The 19,873-nt window shown below is 36.4% G+C and overlaps 1 protein-coding gene across 1 annotated transcript in view; it reads left to right on the plus strand.

Moving 5' to 3' along the window:
- The first annotated feature begins 1,966 nt into the window (after positions 1-1,966).
- Positions 1,967-19,873, plus strand: part of MTPAP (mitochondrial poly(A) polymerase) — a 31,886-nt gene continuing 13,979 nt past the window's right edge. Inside the window, exons 1-6 of the mRNA XM_058532712.1 lie at positions 1,967-2,136; positions 8,212-8,384; positions 8,920-9,153; positions 10,484-10,708; positions 17,377-17,588; positions 19,518-19,744. Coding sequence (XP_058388695.1) covers positions 1,983-2,136; positions 8,212-8,384; positions 8,920-9,153; positions 10,484-10,708; positions 17,377-17,588; positions 19,518-19,744 — 1,225 coding nt within the window. The 5' untranslated portion in view covers positions 1,967-1,982. The remainder of the gene's footprint in view (positions 2,137-8,211; positions 8,385-8,919; positions 9,154-10,483; positions 10,709-17,376; positions 17,589-19,517; positions 19,745-19,873) is intronic.

Genomic DNA, 19,873 nt, shown 5'->3' on the forward strand with positions numbered 1-19,873 from the left:
GCAATAAAAGAAAAACTAGAGAAATTGCTTTCATCAGAATCAACTTCTGTGTTTCAAAAGCTACCATCAAGAAAGTGAAATTCAACACACAGAATGGGATAAAATATCTGCAAATCATATATTGATAAGGGACATATCCAGAACATTTAACAACTCTTAAAACAATAATAAAAAGACAAATAATCCAATTAAAAAATGGGCAAAGAATCTGAAGAGACATTTCTCCAAAGACAATACACAAATGGCCAATAGTTACATGAAGAGAGCTCCACATTCATCAGAGAAATGCAAATCAAGAGAGAGATACCATTTTACATCCATTAGGATGGCCATTATTTAAAAAAAAAAAACAAAACAGAAAATGACAAGTATTGGCAAGAATGTGCAGAAATTGGAACCCTCATACACTACTAGTGGAAATGAAAATGGTGCAGCTGCTTTGGAAAATAGCCTAGCAGTTCCTCAAAAGATTAAACATAGAGTTACTATATGACCCAGCACTTTCACTCCTGGGTATATACCCAAGAGAAGTGAAACGTATGTTCACACAAAAACTTACAGATGAATCTTCATAGCAACATTATAATTATGATAGCCAAAAGATGGAAACAACCCAAATGTCCATTAACTGATAAGCATATGTGTTATATCCATTGTTAAAAAAAAGACAATAGCCCAAAATGGAGTCATTTATGCTAAGCTTCACATCACCAAACAGACTACAATTACAGTTTTGGCGCTCCCAGAAATGGAATCTTAAACCAGTCAATCAGGAATCACCTGATCAGCACTAGTTAGGTAATCTGCCTGATAGACCCCTGCCATCCCCTAAAGGAAAGTAACCTTGCAATAACCAACACTCTCTTCTCTGAGACAACTTCCTTGTTTCTGCTTCCTTCTGTCTATAAAAGCCTTTCATTTTGTACAGCTCCTCAGAGCTCCTTTCCATCTGCTAGATTAGATGCTGCCTGATTTGAATTGATTTTTGCTCAAATAAACTCTTACAATTTTTATATGCCTCAGTTTATCTTTTAGCATCACACAATATAATATAATTGGCCATAGAGAAGAATGAAGCACTGATAGATGCTACAACATGGATGAACCTGGAAACCGTTATATGAAGTGAAAGAAGCCAGTCACAAAAAAACCACATATTGCATGATTACATTTATATGAAATGTCTAAAATAGGCAATTCCATAGAGACAGAAAGTGGATAAGTGGTTATTGAGGGCTGGGGGGAGTGTGGTGATTGAGGGGTGATAGCTAATGGGTACAAAGTTTCTTTTGGAACCATGAAAACGTTCTAAAAATGATTGTGATGATTGTTGCACAACTTTGTGAATATACTAAAAACCACTGAATGGTACACCTAAAGGGGTGAATTGTTTAGTATGTAAATTAAATCTTAATAAACTTGTTACAAAAGAAAGAGAAAAATAAACCCTGTACCAGACAAGTTAGGTTTAACTCCCGTCTCTGCCCCTAATGGGCTGTGTCATTTTAGGAATATTATTTAACCTCTCTATGCCTTAGTCTCCCCATAAATAAATGGAGATAACAACAGTTCCTACCTCATAGGGTTGTTGTAAGGATTAAGAGTTAATCCATGTGAAGCACTTGAAACAGTGTCTGGTAAAGAAAAAATGCTGTCATTTATGATACTCTTAAGTAGGATTCCCAAGTCAGTGCTTCTTCCTCATGGTCTTGCTCTCTGGTTCTATTTTCATGACTCTGTTTGAAAGAGTAGGTGGCGTGCTCATTCTGTTGGGGTCTTCTTTTAGAGAACTGTGGGAGAGTAGAAGTAAAACATGTCTGAAAACTCAGGCATCTTCATTCGGGGCTTAACTCGAATTTTTCTTTTATAAGCGAACGTCTTTCGCCTAGTTTGAACCTTTAGGCTTCCCATTCTTTTCGCCTCAGCGCGCATGCGCGGAAGCCGGGTGCCCTTTCCTCTCTCGCGCTTCTGTTACCTTCACCATGGCGGCTCGCGGCGTGGGGTTACTGACCCTGTTACCTCTGTGTGCCAGGAGAAGTCAAGTCTTGCGTCCTATCCACAGGCTTCTCAGTCGCGCAGGAACTGTGGCCGCAGACGTCAGGAGGGAAGAGCAGTCCTCGGGGAGCGTGGAGACAGGTGATGGTGCCGCGTCCTGGGTTTGCTCTCCAGCCTCGACACACCGCGGGCGAGGGAAGGGGGAAGAGACTGGGATCGCGGGCGAACGGGTGGCCATGGAACCTTTGGCAATAGGGTGAGGCTGTGTCCCGTCCTCCGACCTCATTAAGGGAACCCAGGGCCGCCTCCGTTGCTCGTGGTGGTGGGCTTTGTGACGTTTCTTTCTCTGGGACTCCTGTGCACAGTAATGAAATTGTTTAAGCTTCTGTGAATTTCAGATCAAGAATACAGTTTGCTAGTATTTTACAGTCCGGCGAATAATATTGCCAATAATAACAGTGGTGCCACACACCGGTCACTTAGTTCATCATTCACAAACGTATCTGATTTGGATACAAGTTACTGATGGAGGCTGAATATCTTGAAGCCTTCATTAATAACCAGGATTCCTGGGTGCCAAATGTGGGGCTCTGCCTATGAAATTTACTGTCGTCTACTTTATTCTTTTGGCCACGTTGAGCAAAATCAACCTCGTGACAGATTTGCATCTACTGGAACAGGCTGTTGTCCTGCATACGTTTTAAGTTTATATGCTTGTGTATTGAGAAGCCCCCTATTAACGAGCCTCTTTTGTGACTCAAGAGCTGTGTATACGTTGTTTACAATTCTTAAAACAATCTAGCCAGAAATGTAACACTATCTCCATTTTACGGACGGGGAAAGAGGGTCAAAGAGCTAAATGACTTGTGCAGGGTCACATAGCTGAGTTGATTTAGACGTTAAGTCCAGCAGTTAAACAAAAGGTGTTGATTTCTACCATTTCTCGGAGCTTTAGTTTTAAGATATGAAGTTATTTCTGGGAACAGTTCTAAAGTAGGCTAAACAAGTAAAATATTTTCCCCTAAAGTAAATGATAGGATTGCTCTCCCCATCAGACTCTACAAAAGACTCATATTGACAGACAGTGAGAAATGTTAATTAATATGACATTTCATTGAAATACGGATTGGATTGTGTTTAGTAAAAGCTGCTTCTGTTAAAAATTCTTAAGTAACTGAAAATTTGAGTAAGGATTCTGCCAAAGAAGCTATTGTAATTTAACATCTGTATAGTGGTTTAAATTTGAGAGTATTTTCATATGCTCTTTGAGAAATAAAACTCTGTAAAGTAGGTATGGAAGGAATTATTATTACTCCATTTTATTGATGAGGAAACAGACTAGTCCAAGTGGCTAGTTAGGAATTACGCAGCTATTCAATAGCAAAGGTAAAAATAAAATCTTCTGATTCCAAGGCAATACTTTTCACTTAGTACAGCTTTGTTGTTTTTCTTAGGAAATGTGTTTCATTTTGTATCATTAGGATAATTTAACTGACTATTCAGGGGCTCTTGTGGGGCCTAACAAGTAACAAAATCCTCATTTGAATTTCTTTTTCATTTTTAAAAAGAGAAGAAGGTAACTATACCTTATAGTCACTTAGAGGCATATAATTTTATAATTGGAAGGAACTTGAGAAATATCCAATTCAGTTTTTCACTCAGTATGACAACTGATTGCCAAAACATTCCTAGTAACATTTTCAGGTAACAAGGAACACACACTATTTTGTAAATCAACCATTTCCATTTTTGGTCAGGCTCTAATAGTTGAAAAATGTTTATAATGAGCTAAAAGCTACTAATTTCCCATTTGCATGTTGGTCTTAGTTTTGACATAGCTTTCATGTGAATAATGGGAAGAACCCTAATTTAAGAATAAGAATTTGTAGTGTATTATTCAGGACTCTTTTGGGTGCACGCGACAGAAACTAACTCAAATTAGCTTACGCAGAAAAGGGAGGATATATCAACTCATGTAACTGAATTCCAGAAAGAGTTGTCGCTGCTTTAATGGTCGACTGGATGGATGGATGGATGTGGTCGCTGTGAGATACTGTTTTCCTCAGCTGTTGTTTGGTGGCCTCACTATCTCAGATTCTTCTACACAGGGGTGTTGATGGCAGGGGCATGGCCACCAGCAGCTCCATGTTCAAGTGCTTATAGCTTTCTCCAAAGGAAAGAGTGAAATAATCTTTTACCTGAATTTGAAAAATTCGAAGAAAGAGCTTTTGGTTGCTGACCCCCCCACCCCTTGGACCAAGAGGAGCTGTCCAAAATAGTCTGATACTCCTGGCCTGTCTAGTGGGGTGAGGGTAAGTGTAGTACAAGAATTACTGTATTGACAGCCCCACCACAACCACACAGAGTGGTCGTCTTCTAGCATGGTTACCAGAATGAGGGGGGACAGATGCCAGGCAACCAAATAGCAGCTAAACTCTACAAGAGGCTGCTCAGCTTATTAGATGATTGTGCAGTTTTTTCACCAGTAATGCTACCTGCCCTATCTCAAAAGGTTTTTATGAGATTCAGAAGAGAATGTATTTGTAAAGGTGCTCCGAAAACTGTCAAGTGCTGCACAAATAGAAGGTTCTCTCTTATATTTGAAGACGGCTCTCAGGTTCTCATTAGGTTTTTTCCAGGCTATAAATCCCCAGTTTATCTACAGTAATTCTCTATCAGACTTTCCAGACCTTTTATTACTTCTCTCTGGATGCTCTTTGGTTCCTTAATGTCCTTCAAATCCATTATCTCCGGAGCAGAACATATACTCCATATGTGGCCTGACCGGTAAGTAGTAAAGAAGTGCTGTTACCCCTTGAATTTGGATTTTTAAAAACATTTGGTTTAATAAAGCCTGAAATTATATATATATATATCCTCTCCCTCTTCTTACCCCAGAAGTTAAGACAGTCCTTTGACTCATTTTGAGCTTTCCTCAAATCAAACTTTTGGGTCTCTCTTATACAACTACTGCTAGGTTAATTTTTTTCCCCATTTTGTGCTTGTCTCTTTATGTCGTTTTTAATTCTAAATGCAAGACAGTATTTAGTCTTATTTTTTGTGTTAGTTTATGCTTACCGGATTATGTTATGAAGATCATTTCAAATTGGAGTCTGTCATGAAATATTAGCACTTACTAGTTTTTCTTCTCAACTTTGTGTCATATGTAGATTTGTTAAGCCTTTTGTGAGATAATAAACTACCTGAACTTTTTGTCCCCTCCTTCACAACTTTGTCAGGTCTACGTCATTCTTACCTACTGTTGTTCCGGGCCAGAGCTGTTAATGCTTTAGATTCTGCCTCTCCCGTTTTCTGAAGCACATTGCTGCATCTTTATCAGACTTCTCTATCTCAATCTCAAATCCAGTCCCTGATCTTCCCCAGTAATCCTGCTGCAGGATATACTTGCATAAAAGTGCAAAGACATTTTATACAGATGACACTGCAATATTGTTTGTAATAGTGAAGAAAGGTAAACCATCTACATATTTATCAGTAGAGGATTGGCTAAACTATGCTAAATATACAGGAATACTTACACAATTATTTAAAAAATGAGGTAAATATATGTCTACTGACATGGAAAGATATCCCCAATGTATTAAATTTCTAAAAGCATATTACAGAATGGAATATATCGTACAATTTCAGTAATTTCAATTGTGTAAAAAATGTTTATGGAAAGATACAAATGTATATGTTAATAAATGCCTTGAAAATGTCTGGAAAGGTAAGTACCAAAGTTAATGGTTGAGTATCATTAGAGGGAGAGAACTAGGGAAGGATTTATGCTTTTACTTTATAAAATTTTACAGTTTTACTTTATTTTCACAATAAGCAGTTGGACATCAGTCTAGACTCAGTAAATATCAGAGAGAAGAATATATAGGTGGTAATTACAACTGGAAAAGTGGTTGAGGTAGTCCAGGCAAAGCCTGTACCAAAAAAAAAATAAGGAAATAGTTGGAAGGACTGTCAGTAGACTGAGGTCAAAGTGATGAGAGTAGTCCCTGTCCTCATTGTGGAAGACAGGGATTCTTCCATATTGTTAAATAAATACAACACCACGAATTACCATCTTTCATGGATGTTGAAGTAAGGTAATACAGAGGTGGAAAAGATTCTACTGTGGAGAGTCAGAATTCTTCACAGACCTGAGCATGATTTGGAGGATGAATGGAAGTTTGTGAGGCAGAAAATGAGAAAGTGGGCATTTTCCAACCTGAGAGAAGAAGACATGAGAAGTTCATAGTCTGTGTGATAGGACTGTGTGTGCAGAGTACCATCAGTGAACAGTGCATAAGGAAGAAGTGGTAGAAATTGACATCGAGGAGCAGAGATGGAACAAGATGCCAATAACTGTACCCATGCTGTGGAGTTTAGACTTGATCTTGAAGGGAGCAGGGAAGCTATTGAAGGGTTTTAAGCAGGAAAGTCAAAGAATAAGACTTTAAAAAAAAGATTATTTTATAAAGATTTCTTTGGCAGCAATGTATGGAATGACTTGAGAAGGACAAGATTAGAGTGAATGTGGCCAGTTTAGGAGTTAGGCAGGCTATTGTGGTGATACAGGCCTGAAATAAGAGATTGACGGTAGGGAATTGGCATCCGGAATAGAGATGAGAACACGTATTTAAGAGATGTGCTTTCAGCATCTTGTACAGTGAATGTAGGAAGGATACTCAGTAAGTGTTTGATCAATTGTTAGAAATTTGGGGTAGGTCAAGGCTGAGAGTTCTCTGGTGCGTGTTAGAGACTTGGCGCTAAGTCCGTGCTAATGAGCAGAGTTAGGGCTTAACTGTCGTTAGCCCACATTTCTCTGTGTTGTCCATGAGAATTTCTTGGAGTTTGCTCAAATAAAGGTACGGTGTGTTTTCAGTATGTCCTCGCTCCATCAGTTTTATAACCTTTTGAAAGAAAATGAAGTTAAAAGCCATTGCTGATTTCCATGCATCAGTTACATTTTCTATTCTATTTAATCTCTTTGGAATTTTGTTGAGGTTATTGATATCACATGTGGTGGTTTATAATCTCTAGAATCTACCATTCCAGACTTTTAGAAGAAGCACTTTTCAGCCACCTAACTAGAAGTTAAATATCTCGGAGGAAAAATGAGTTGCTAAGATTCAGTGGCTTTAATATGCTCTTAGAACTTCAATGCTTTTCTTTTTTCTTATACTCAGTTCACTTGCTGATCTTTCCTTTGTGGTCAGTGAATTATTAACGTTTAATTCTTGACTCTCATAGCTCTTGTCTTCATTTCCTGAGATTGTAAAACACCTAACCCTTGGAGTGGTTTTTAATGAAAAAAAAATTACTCTCTATTTCTTTTTGTGTGTGTGTGAGGAAGATCAGCCCTGAGCTAACATCCATGCCAATCCTCCTCTTTTTGCTGAGGAAGACTGGCCCTGAGCTAACATCTATTGCCAATCCTGCTCCTTTTTTTTCCCCTTTTTCTCCCCAAAGCCCCAGTAGATAGTTGTATGTCGCAGTTGCACATCCTGCTAGTTGCTGTGTGTGAGACTCGGCCTCAGCATGGCTGGAGAAGCAGTGTGTCGGTGCGCGCCTGGGATCCGAACCTGAGCTGCCAGTAGCGGAGCGCGCACACTTAACCACTAAGCCACGGGGCCAGCCCCTACTCTCTATTTCTTTAGTGAAATTATCCATGAGCTCTTTATGGGCAGCAACTATGTTTTAAATTCTTTAATTTCCCTGTGATACAGAGCACATGATAGTTGGTAACTCATTGTTAATTGTTTGAGCCGGATCAAGACCTTGACAAAGAAAAACTATAATACCTTACTTAAATACATTAAACTTCTAAACTCATTGTCTGTGTATGCTCAGGCTTGTAATAATTTCTTTTAGGCTGTGGAATGTTACAGCTTGCACAGATTTTGTATGTGTGTATTTGTGGGAAATGTTAAATGAGTGATTTTAGTTTCCTGGTTTTGCTTTTAAAATTTGGTGGAGCTCTCTCTTTTTAGCAGTATGCATTTAATATAGTAATCAGAACAGAGAAAGTGGGCAGTTTTAATGATAGTCACAAAAAAATGGTGAAATGAAAATTGAAAGTAATGTAGCTTCACCCTTAAAAGGAAGAGAAGAAAGAAGATGAGATTAGGGTACAGTTGGTTTTAGTCAGATTTAATAACTTTATATACTTTATCAAAATATGCTTTAAGTTTTACTTAAATGTTTTTATCTCATTCATAGGCTCTGAAGACAGGACTCCCAAAAAGAAGTTCTCTGAGGTGCAGAAAGAAAGACGAGAACAGGCACAGAGGACTGTTTTAATACATTGCCCAAATAAAATCAGTGAAAAAAAGTTTCTCAAATATTTATCCCAACATGGACCTATTAACAATCATTTCTTCTATGAAAGCTTTGTAAGTATTTGAAAAACAATCTAACTTAACATTCATGAGGTTTTTTTTAAGTTATTTTTTACTGTCTTCCCTCTTTGCAATATGGTCAAGTTAGATTCACTTTTGATACCCTACGTCTTTTCTTATGTAAATTTCTGTAATAAGGTTTTTTTTTTGGATATGAGAATAGAAACTCTTTACAGGAGTATTACAGAATTATAAGCACTTTATAACTGAATGATTGTATTATTTGAATACTTAAATAGTTCCATTGTCTTAGGGATAAAGGCCAGTGGGAGAGCATCTTTGTTTTGTCTTTTAATTTTCTATTTCAGGGTTCTTTTCAGCTTCTCTTGACTGATATCACTTTAGAGTGTTCCTTTTCTTAATTTGCTTGTAGTGATTAAAACCACTGCTCCTGTTAGAAGCGTATCATTTGTAAATTTTAAAAATTAGTGTTTTTTCACATGATAAGGGCTTTGAAACGTGAACTAAAATACTATGTTAAATATATCATGTTGAAATGTGTTCTGTTTTCCTTGTGTTTTTGGCATAGGGTCTTTATGCTGTTGTAGAGTTTTGTCAGCAGGAAAGTGTGGCTTCCCTGCAGAGTGTAACTCGTGCCCCGAGCATGGACACCGAGGCTGCCATTCCATTCAGATCACGTTTCTTCAATTTAAGGCTGAAGAATCCGTCAAACCAGCCTTCTGAACAGCCACACGCACAATGTAGTAGTCAGTCGTCTCCTTCAAGCAAGAAGCTTTTTGAATTACTTTGTTATGCAGAAAGTGTAAGTTTATAGGTGTACTTCCCCAACTTTTAAAAATATGTGTGTGTGTGTTGGACATTATTTTGTGTAAGTTCTTGTGATTAAATTTCAAACTACAGAATAGGTTGAGTGAAAAATGAAAGTAATTCTTCCCCACTCCCTGCCCTCACACCCCATTTGTACTCCTCAGAAATAACTACGTTTTTTCAACGTTGTTTGGGCCTTTGGACTACGCATGTTTTCCTTCTCTTGTCAACATAAGACATAACAATTGTACGTGACATTCTTCTATCAATTTTAAAATGTCTTATTTCTGGTTTTCTCTCCTTTTTTCTGGTCTAATAATGTTTATATTAGTTTTGGTTTTTCTTACTCAGACTTGTCAGAGGTTTAGCTGATTTAGTAGTCCTTTCAAAGAATCACTTCATGGTTTTATTAAAGTATTTTTTGGTTTGATTTTCTAATTTTTAAATTTTTACTTCTAATCTTTTATATTTTACTTTATTTTTCTTGAGTTGAATGCTCAGTTCACTTATTTTCCATATTATTTTCAAATATGGGCCTTTGAGGCTAGGATTTTTATTTTAAATATTCAACTCCAGCGCATACCTTCAAAATGTGATCATTTTAACACCAGTTTTCTAGTGAATATACAGGATTGTTATTCTAAGGAACTGAGAGATCTGGGGCCTCGTTACTTGAAGCATTGCTTATTTCTGGTGTTTCTTGCCTTTAACATTGGTTCTTCTTTCCCCAACTTCATTTAAATTGTCTAGCTTCATGGTTGTTTTGACCTCCTTTTCTGGAGCATTTTACTATTTCCATTTTCCTAAAACAATACTTTATAGTCATTGCCTAAGAAAAGTAGTAGTTTTAATTCTAGCCAACTTCTATTTTGCTAGTGTCGTCGTTCCCCAGTGCTTTTTTTTTTTTTTTTTTTTTTTGTGAGGAGATCAGCCCTGAGCTAACATCCGCCAATCCTCCTCTTTTTTCGCTGAGGAAGACGGCCCTGGGCTAACATCGGTGCCCATCTTCCTCCACTTTACATGGGACGCCGCCACAGCATGGCTTACCAAGCAGTGCGTCGGTGCGCGCCCGGGATCCGAACCGGCGAACCCCGGGCCGCCGCGGCGGAGCGCGCGCACCTAACCGCTTGCGCCACCGGGCCGGCCCCTCCCCAGTGCTTTTTGAAGGGTGCTTTTAAAAATCCACTTTTAAGGCTGAAGAAAAAAAGATTGCGTATTTTTAAGGCAGGTCTCCAAAGCCATCAAATCTCTAGAAGTAAAGTGACAATGATTTTATATGACCTGTACATTTTCTATATTTTGTTGCTTTTGTTTTGGCCAGCTAGATAGATGATCAGCTGAACACTCTGTTGAAGGAGTTCCAGCTCACAGAGGAGAACACCAGGCTCCGATACCTCACCTGTTCTCTTATTGAAGACATAGCGGGGGCATATTTTCCAGACTGTACAGTCAGACCCTTTGGCTCTTCGGTGAACAGTTTTGGGAAATTAGGATGTGATTTGGACATGTTTTTGGATCTAGATGAAATTGGAAAATTCAGCGCTCACAAGGTAATTATATTTCTTTAGATCACTAAAGTTGAGATGTTAGAAAAATAAAGGAAGGAAATCTTTGGACTTAATAAAATTATAACCGTTGATTTCTGAACTTAGTAAACAACACGGTTAAAGAATATGGTCTATTTGATATTGATTCTTCAGAATTGTAGTGTTTCTTTGTATTGGTCTAATATGTGATGATCATTTTCTGTGAATATTCTGTACATATGTGGTAAAAAACATATGTGTTCTTTTCAGGAGTTCAGAAGTTTTTCAGTTAGGCCAAGGTTACTTATTGTGTCATTCAAATGATCTGTATCTTAACTAATTTTTTTATCTGTGTGATCTAGTTATTGAAATAGTTTAAGATCTCATGATTTTTGGTTTTGTTAATTTCTCCTTAGAATTGTTTTGATTTTTGTTTTATTCAAAGGCTATCTTAGCTACACATAGCTATATAGTTATATGATTATTATATCTTCTAATTGAGTTGTTCATTTATATTAAATTATGTCCTTCATCTCTATAAATGCCTTTTCCTTAAATTCTGTTTTTTTGTTAAGATGGTCGCTTGTTATTTGCCTCACATATCATCTTCTATATCTGTATTTTCAGCCTGTACGTATGTTGTTATATTTTGGGTATATCTCTTATAAATAGCAGATCACTGATTTTTATGCTTTTACTCCACTCTATGAGTCTTTGAGTTCAATGTATTTATTATTACTGATAATTTTTGTATTCATTTCTACTGTCTTATTTTTTGTTTCCTATTTACTATGCTTTTTCTTTGCTTTTCATTCCCTTCCTTTCCTCCTGTTGGGTTAATGCTTTCTCTATTCCTACCTTTCTTCCCCTCCCTTTTTCCCTCTTACAGTTTAGAAATTATGTATTCCATTTATATTCTTGTTGACATGCATGTCTAACAGAGTAAAGTTAGTCAGGATCTCTGCCATCCTCCCAAACACTATAAGAGATGCTTTAATTTAATTACAACTTGGAAAAGTCTTCTGTGATTTTATAAAATGTTGGGTTTTTATGACTTTTTTTTTTATGTATTTCAAACTAATAATCATCTCTAGGTGGATGTCCAGTTGATACTTCAAACTTAACATTTTGAAAACAAAACTTACCTTCATCTTCTTGCAAATATTTTTTATAAGTTTTTCTGAAAGTTCTTATGTATGTTTCACATGTCAGTGACGTTCTAGCCTTCCTGGCATTTGCTGTCTTCTTTAGTTGTTTCTAAGTATTGTTTGTGTCTATGCCTTCATTTACCTCCTGAGAGCTATAGTCACGCAGTCCCTTATAAACTCTCACTTAGATTATTATAACAACATCCTGCTTTCCACTTATTCTTTGTGTCATGCCTTGGTATTCCAACCTTTAGTCTGTGCTTGAGTTATCTTAAAACACAGGTTGGCTCTTTCCACAAACTTAGAATGGTTCTTCTCTTTAGCGTAGTATTGAAATGATCTGTCTCTTAATTAATTTTAATAATCATTTCTCATTATGTATCTTCACACACACAGTTTTTCAATCACATCATTTAATTACCAAATTATAAGGGACTTTAGAATATGAATAATGACTAAACAATTGTTCTGTCCCTTCATTGAAGAGGGCTCTTGCCCTCCATTTCGCGACCGTCATTGCTGAGCAGCTTTCAAGGGCTAGTTCTGACTCTACCTTCTTGAAACCATACATGATTTTTTTCCTCCTCTCTAGTCAAAATTAGTTAGTTCTTTTTTTGTAGGATCTTGTTCATATTTCTGTCTGTCTCCAAATTCCTTCTATGTTATGGTTACTTAGTAGTTGATATGTGTCTTACTATATCATAAGCTTGGGCAGGGCAGGAACCGTGTCTCTTCATTTTCTTATCCCACGTAGTGCCTGGCATACTTAATATACTCAATAAACACTTACTGAATTGAAACTGGCCAAGGAATACAAAACACAGCAGAATGAAATGGATCAGTCTTATTAAGACTAATGTGTACTTGAAATTGTATTAAATCCCTAGCAGGGACACTTAAATTGTGTTAGACTACTTTTATATTAAATAAAAGACTTCGCTGCATAGTCAAGGAGCATAATAATGTGTTGTAATGGTTAAAACCTGGGCTCTGGTGCCAAACTGCACAATAGTAATTCTTCTACTTACTAGCTGTGTGATCCTGGGTAAGTTATTTACCTTCTCTGTGCCTCAGTTTTCCAAGCTGTAGAATTGGGATAGTGCAATAACACCTATCTCACAGAGTATTCAAGAGGATTGATGGAGCTAAGACCTGAGCAACACTTAGGACAGTGCTTAGCACGTCAGTGCTCACATACTGATCACCGTCAGCAGCAACAATAATATTATTAATTATTTTATTATTGTACAAGTAGGAAACACAAATTTTTTTGGTTGGAAGCAGAGAGAGGCGTTGAAAACTTTCGGTTGGGTCTTAGCTTTATAAAATATAGAGGTTTTAGAAAGAGATAATTTAAAAGACAGTGTTCCAGTCTCACTAAACAATCTGATATTATTTTGTATGTAGGGTTAACTCATGCAGGGTTGTTATAAACGTATACTTTGAAATATATACTTGTTTAAGATTATAATAGCTTTGCTAATAGAAATCTTAAAAATGAAATATAATGAAAAGTGAAAGCACTTAAATTCATCGCATTCATGAAGCAGCATCTTTGACTACTTTGTGCAGTTGTGAACTCTCCTCTTACCTCCTCGTACTTCGTGTGTCTCTTGGCGCTCCCCCTTTGCTTATAGTTCTCTGTGGACTTGTTCTACTCCTCAGCCCACATCGAGGGCAGTTAGGAAGAGTGTATTAGATGCTTGTAACGTCTACAAGCACTTGTAATGTCCACAGGCACTAAACAGATGATTTGCTAATGAATAAATAAAACTTATTTACTTACTAAAACTGTAAATTTTCATAAAATTTTTAATGTGAAAGATGCTTACATGTGAAATGTGTCACCTAACTCATTACAGAGATAATTTTATCACAAAATCTTATGCTAAAATCTGCCTTGCTCTTTTCTTCCATTTTCTAATAGGCTTCTATATCTGAGAGGATTTAGGTAACAGAAGTAAAAATTGGTGGCTAAGTCCTATTTTCTAATCTAAATTGTTGCTGTAGGCAAGGTGCTTAACTTCTGTTTTGTCTTTATTAGATACTGGCGTAATACCAGAGTGATTAGGAAGAACATGCAATAATATTTAAAAATTTATCTGAAACTAAGTAGTGCTGTAAGGAATAGCAAAATTAATAAGAAATGTTTATTGATTTGGCTGTCTATGAAGAATTTTTCTAATCTTTATCTGATGGAGGAGAGTAATTTTTTGGAGGATCTTACCATTGCTCATAATAGCTGTATTTTTCGTTATCTGTATCTTCCATAATTGCAGTGTTTTATTTCTGTGCAGACTCCATTTGTCTGGTTACTCTGTGGTTCTTGATCTCTTGCTTCTTATGTCAGCCAGATTAGACCAGGTTGTTCTTTGGTAGTAAACAGCTCCCAATCTCAGTGGCTTCACGCCTCACTGTTCATCTCTTCCCAGGGCTGTGTGGCCAAAGCAGGCCAGCAGCGGCACCGCAGAGATTGTGTCTTTCAGGCACCCAGGCTGACCACGGTTTCATCGTCTGTGCTTCTTCCAGCACTGAAGCAGTGGAAAGGCAACGTGGAGAACTGAGCGCTGGCTCTCCAAGCTTCTGCCTGGAAGTGAGGCATGCAGCCTCTGCTCACGTTTCATTGGCTAAAGCAAGTCACGTGACTGTGCTTAAGCTCAGAGGAGCAGGAAGGCAATATCCTACTAAGTGTCAGAAAAGTGATGCAGAGTATTTGGTGAATGGCTCTAACAACTCTCACATTCCTGTTCATAGTTCACAGTTTCTCCAATTTCCTGGCTCTAATTTCATTACTCAGATCTATTTTTCTCTAGTGTCATTTTCACTTCTGTTACCTCAGTGATTTTATTCTTCTCACATTCATGATATTTAATTTTTAAAAGATCTCATCATCTCCTCCTGAGTGTTTCTAACCCTTCCTTTGCATCTGAGTCCAACATTACTGCTCCGCATCTGTTCCGATGCTACTCCTATTGCGTTTCTTTTGGCATCCTGAGATTATTTGACCCCAAAGAAGTCTTTTTCTTCTGGTCCTGCTTAATCTTGATAGATGTTTCTCTTTGCTTTTCCGTTAAAGAGCTACATACTTTATTTATTAGTTGCTCTTGTTTGAGTTCCTCCTTCCTGTATAAATTGGTGTGTGTTTGTATTTTAAAGTAGAACGGACTAGGGAAACAAAAGTTATAAAGATATTATAATAAAGGGGCTAAGCTAGATTTTAGAAATTTTGATGTTTTTAAATGAAATCCATATTTTATTCCCTTCAGTATAAAAGTTTCCTAGTAAATAGAAATTTGGCTAGATGACAGAAATCTCTAGAGAAAATATTTGTTTATTTGCGGGGATTGTTTGTATGCATGTCATATTTGTATATTTTTTTAATCTATTTTTTTCTGATTTAAAGTAGTAGTTACAAAAATGTATAATATCTCTGATGGGTCCATCACCTCCAGAAATAACTATTGTGACTGGTTTAATGTATTTTATTCTAGATTTTATCCTTTGCATATAGAAATGCTTTTTTTTTTAACAAAAAAATCTTTATAGATTATAACTTAATCTATACAGATTATAACTTGGTTTTTTTTCCAGTTAATAGTGTCTTGGCAATTCAATCTACTGCATCCTATTCAGTGGCTGCAGAATATTCCATGGAATGAATGTACCATAATTTACTTAACCAGTCCTTTATTTCTTAGACAATTACAGTGATATCTCTTTTTTCCTCTTTTATTGCCAACTATATTAGGTAATATTCTTTGGTTGTACATAACAGAAACCAACTCAAACTAGCTCAAACAAACAGAAAAAAGAAGTAGAGGGAACATCATAAAAGCCAGGGTCAGGAATGTGGACGAGTCTTAGGAAAGGCCTAGAACTAGGATGTGTAAACTATCAGGAACCTGTGAAGGGTTCTGTTTCTCTCCACATATTTGCTTTGTCTTTCTCCCCTTCACTCCCCTCTCCACACTCCCCATTGATTTTCTTTATGTTTTCATCCTTGTCATATAGAATGTGGTGCCCCAAAGCTTCTGAGTTATGTATTTCAGCCACGTGGTTGCTTCTCAACCTCAGTTCCAATTCCTAGTAGAGATCTCTGGATGAATGAATGGTGCAGTCCTACAGTGCTTAGCTCAGCTGCCCATGTCTGGTCCACCCCGCTGGGAGGAAGGGCATGGATTTCCATGATAAACATTGTTGGGGCCTGACTCCTTTTAGTAGGAATGAGTTGTGGATAAGGGGGCAGTTGAGAGCAGGGAGCCTTATTAAGCTAGTTAGAGCGCCTACAAGGTGTCTGCCACACAAATAATGCTGTGGTGAGGGAACAGCTTTGTAAATCGGCTCATTTATGGAAGTATTCCTGTGGGATAATTTCTTAGAATTTTAATAGCTGGTCAAAGTATTACACATTTAAAGTTTCAGTAGAAACTGAAGTTGTCCAAAAAGTATGTCAAAGTTTATACTCCCACTGACAGTATACACGTATTTCCCTACACCCTCCGAGGCTGGTCCTGTCAGCCCTTTAGTCTTTGCCAGACTGGTAAATGAAAAATCTTATTGCTCTGTTAATTTCTTCTTTAATTTCTGTAGAAAATAAGAACATCTTTTACTGTTTCTTAGCCGTTTTTATTTCTTCTATTAATTTCTTGTTCAAGTCGTTTTTGCCCATTTTTAGAATTAGGTAGGTTTTCCTCCCTTTCATTTGTGCAGACCCATCATAAATTAGGCTAATTAGCCCTTTATGTGACATATGTCTTATTGTCTTACTTTGTCTTTTATCTAGTAGTGAATATATGCTTTGCTTGAAGATGTTTTTAATGTTTATGCAATCATATTTCTTTTTTTGTGTTTTCTGGAATTTTGTGTCATGCTTAGAGAATCCTTCACTACTGTAAGATTGTAAAAGCATTCACCCACTGTCTTCTAGTACTCTACTGATAGAACTTTTTACATTTAAGTCTTTGATCCGTGTGGAATTTACTTTGGTTTTGGGACTAACGTAGGGTTCTAGTTTATTTTTTAGTGGCTACTTGACTCATTCATTAATAGTAATTTTCCCCCAGTAATTTACAGAGTTCGTTATTAAATATTAAATTACTGTGTATAGTTAAGTGTGTGTATACTGTCTATTTTCCACTGTCTGATCTATCTGATCTTCTATTTGGTCTGCTGTTCTTGTGCATGTAACTACTATCGGTTTATAGCATCTATTAAAAGTAATGGCTAACTAGGAAAGGGCTAGTGTATGTTCACTGAATTTACAGAGGCAGTGGTTCTACATATAATATTACTTTATGGTATATAATATACTATGGTATATAAGTTAATTATAAAAAGCCAATGATCTTTCAAGTTAGCACTTTATATTCTAGAGAAACAAAAGTCAACTAAATACTTTTTAAGTCCGCTCTTAGTTGTGATTGCATGAAGAATTTGTGTGTGTGTGTGTGTTTTGCCAGAAATGACTTAAAGCATCCTTTTAGAGAAGTTTAAGAAATTCCTTTTTATAAAAGGCTCCTATTTACTAATATTTTTATTATTCAGACCTCAGGAAATTTTCTGATGGAATTCCAAGTGAAAAATGTTCCTTCAGAAAGAATTGCAACTCAGAAGATCCTGTCTGTGATAGGAGAGTGCCTTGACCACTTTGGCCCTGGCTGTGTGGGTGTACAGAAAATATTGAATGCTCGGTGTCCGCTTGTAAGATTCTCACACCAGGCCTCTGGATTTCAGTGTGATTTGACTACCAACAACAGGTATGATCTCTTGATTTTATCATCTTAAATGTGAATATTATGGGTGTTACCATAGTTTTTCTTGTACAGACATAGTGGCTTTGGACTCAGACATGCTTTAATAATAATTTTTCAAAAACTTGAATACATGAATTGGAAAGTAGGAAATCCTTTCTCTTATACTATATGAATCTGTTGGGTTTTTTTGGTGTTCCTAAATAAAATGTTAGGATATTGTGTTAAAATGTTAACATAACTAGCCAACATCATTTTCTGAGAACTGTATTTCATTGTTCTTACTTATGTAGCCTGATAACAACATGAAAGTACCCATAGTATTTAGTCTTCTATATATAGTCTTCTTAAGTATTCTTAGAAAATAAAGTAACAACTTGAGTTTGACCTCTGAATTGCCTACACATACAGTCAACTTTGTGTCTTAAACAAATGTGGTGTTTGCTTAGGTCAGAAAGTGGTCTAAGCAGCTTAAGACTGCCTAGTTTTTCTTCAGCGTATTTTCATTTTATTATCCTAGCAACCTGTTTGCTTAAAAAAATGGAGTGAGAGGGTGTCAGCCCAGTGGCATAGTGGTTGAGTTCACACGCTCTGCTTTGGTGGCCCAGGGTTCTTAGGTTTGGATCCCAGGCGTGGACCTACACACTGCTTGTCAAGTCATGCTGTGGCGGTGACCCACATACAAAAAATAGAGGAAGATTTACAGAGACGCTAGCTCAGGAACAATCTTCCTCAAGCAAAAAGAGGAAGATTGGCAATAGAGGTTAGCTCAGGGCCAGTCTTCCTCACTAAAAAAAAAAAAAAAAAAAAAAAAAAACAAGAAAAAATGGGGTGAGAATGACAAGTTTTTTCAAACTCTGGTTACTCTTCTTTGGTTCTCAATGGGGAAACTCAGTTGAGGAGTTTATTTCTTAACTCTAGTATTCTCATTATATGCATTTGATTTTACTATATCGTCTGTTAGATAATCGTAACTAAAAATAGAGTCAGAAATTCCACTGTAGAGCAGTTTTGGTTAAACTCAAGTGTTCACTAACAAGTAACTTCTAAGCACTTCTGAATTTCTCTCAAGTAGCCATGCAGTAAAACATACACTGCATTTTCTATCATTATTACATTTTCTTTATAGTATGTAAAATAGAACAAAATGACATTTTTCTTTGTCTATAATGTTGTTATTTTCATTGTCTTATTGGGACAGGTTTTTAAAAATTTGTTTTAATATGCTTCAAGTTTTTATACTCTTGCATTGTTTATAGAAGGAACAGTTGGCACTATTTGATATTTATTTTTCAGCTTAATTTAGCTTAATTTGCTTATATAAAATGATCACTGTGAATTTCTAATTTGTCATTTTTTCTATTTTCTTTAAATTCAGGAAGTAAATGCCATGGTGGTGCTTTATAGACAGTTTGAAGTAGCTACTGTTAAATGATTTTGTGCCCTCTGTTGGTCCTTTGAGAAATTACGAGACATGTTTTGATCAGTAGGAGCTTAATTTTAAAGTATTTCTGATTAATAATTCTTTGCATTATAACATTATGACTAGGAAACTTATTGAAGATAGACTCTGAAGTTTGATTTCTTAGTGGACACTTTATCTTTGGGGATTTGGTTTTTATAAGTATTAGACTTAAGTAATAAAGAATACATATAAGTCATTAGGAACTTTGATTTAAAAATTCTCAGTTTTAGAATACATTGTGATTGTCAACATTTAAAAGAATGTTTTAATTGTAATTAGTGTATTTTCAACTATTCACATTAAATTTTATGTTGGAAATACATAATGCTTTTGATTATCTAATCATTGTATTCTGAATACATTCAGATAGAGATATAGTAAAATATTTAGATATGCCTCACGTATATGTTTTATTCTACTCTGGGATCATAATTTGAGAGTTTGAAAATTCTTTTTTTTCTCTTTTGAAGGATTGCCTTGAAAAGTTCTGAACTGCTTTACATATATGGTGCCCTGGACTCACGCGTGAGAGCCTTGGTGTTCAGTATCCGATGCTGGGCTCGAGCACATTCGCTAACGAGCAGTATTCCTGGTGCTTGGATTACAAATTTCTCCCTTACAATCATGGTCATCTTTTTCCTCCAGAGGAGATCACCCCCTATTCTTCCAACACTAGACTACCTAAGAACCCTAGCGGGTAAGACTGGAAGCAGTCTCTTTTCTCTTTCTGATGTTTTGAATGAATGTAATTGTCGTGTTATCAAAGCCATGTGTATTTGTTTATTAGTCATATAATTTGTCTTCTGCATTTTTAAAGCCTTGCGAA

The sequence above is a fragment of the Diceros bicornis genome, chromosome 36 (genome assembly GCF_020826845.1).
Source record: "Diceros bicornis minor isolate mBicDic1 chromosome 36, mDicBic1.mat.cur, whole genome shotgun sequence".
NCBI lineage: Eukaryota > Metazoa > Chordata > Mammalia > Perissodactyla > Rhinocerotidae > Diceros > Diceros bicornis.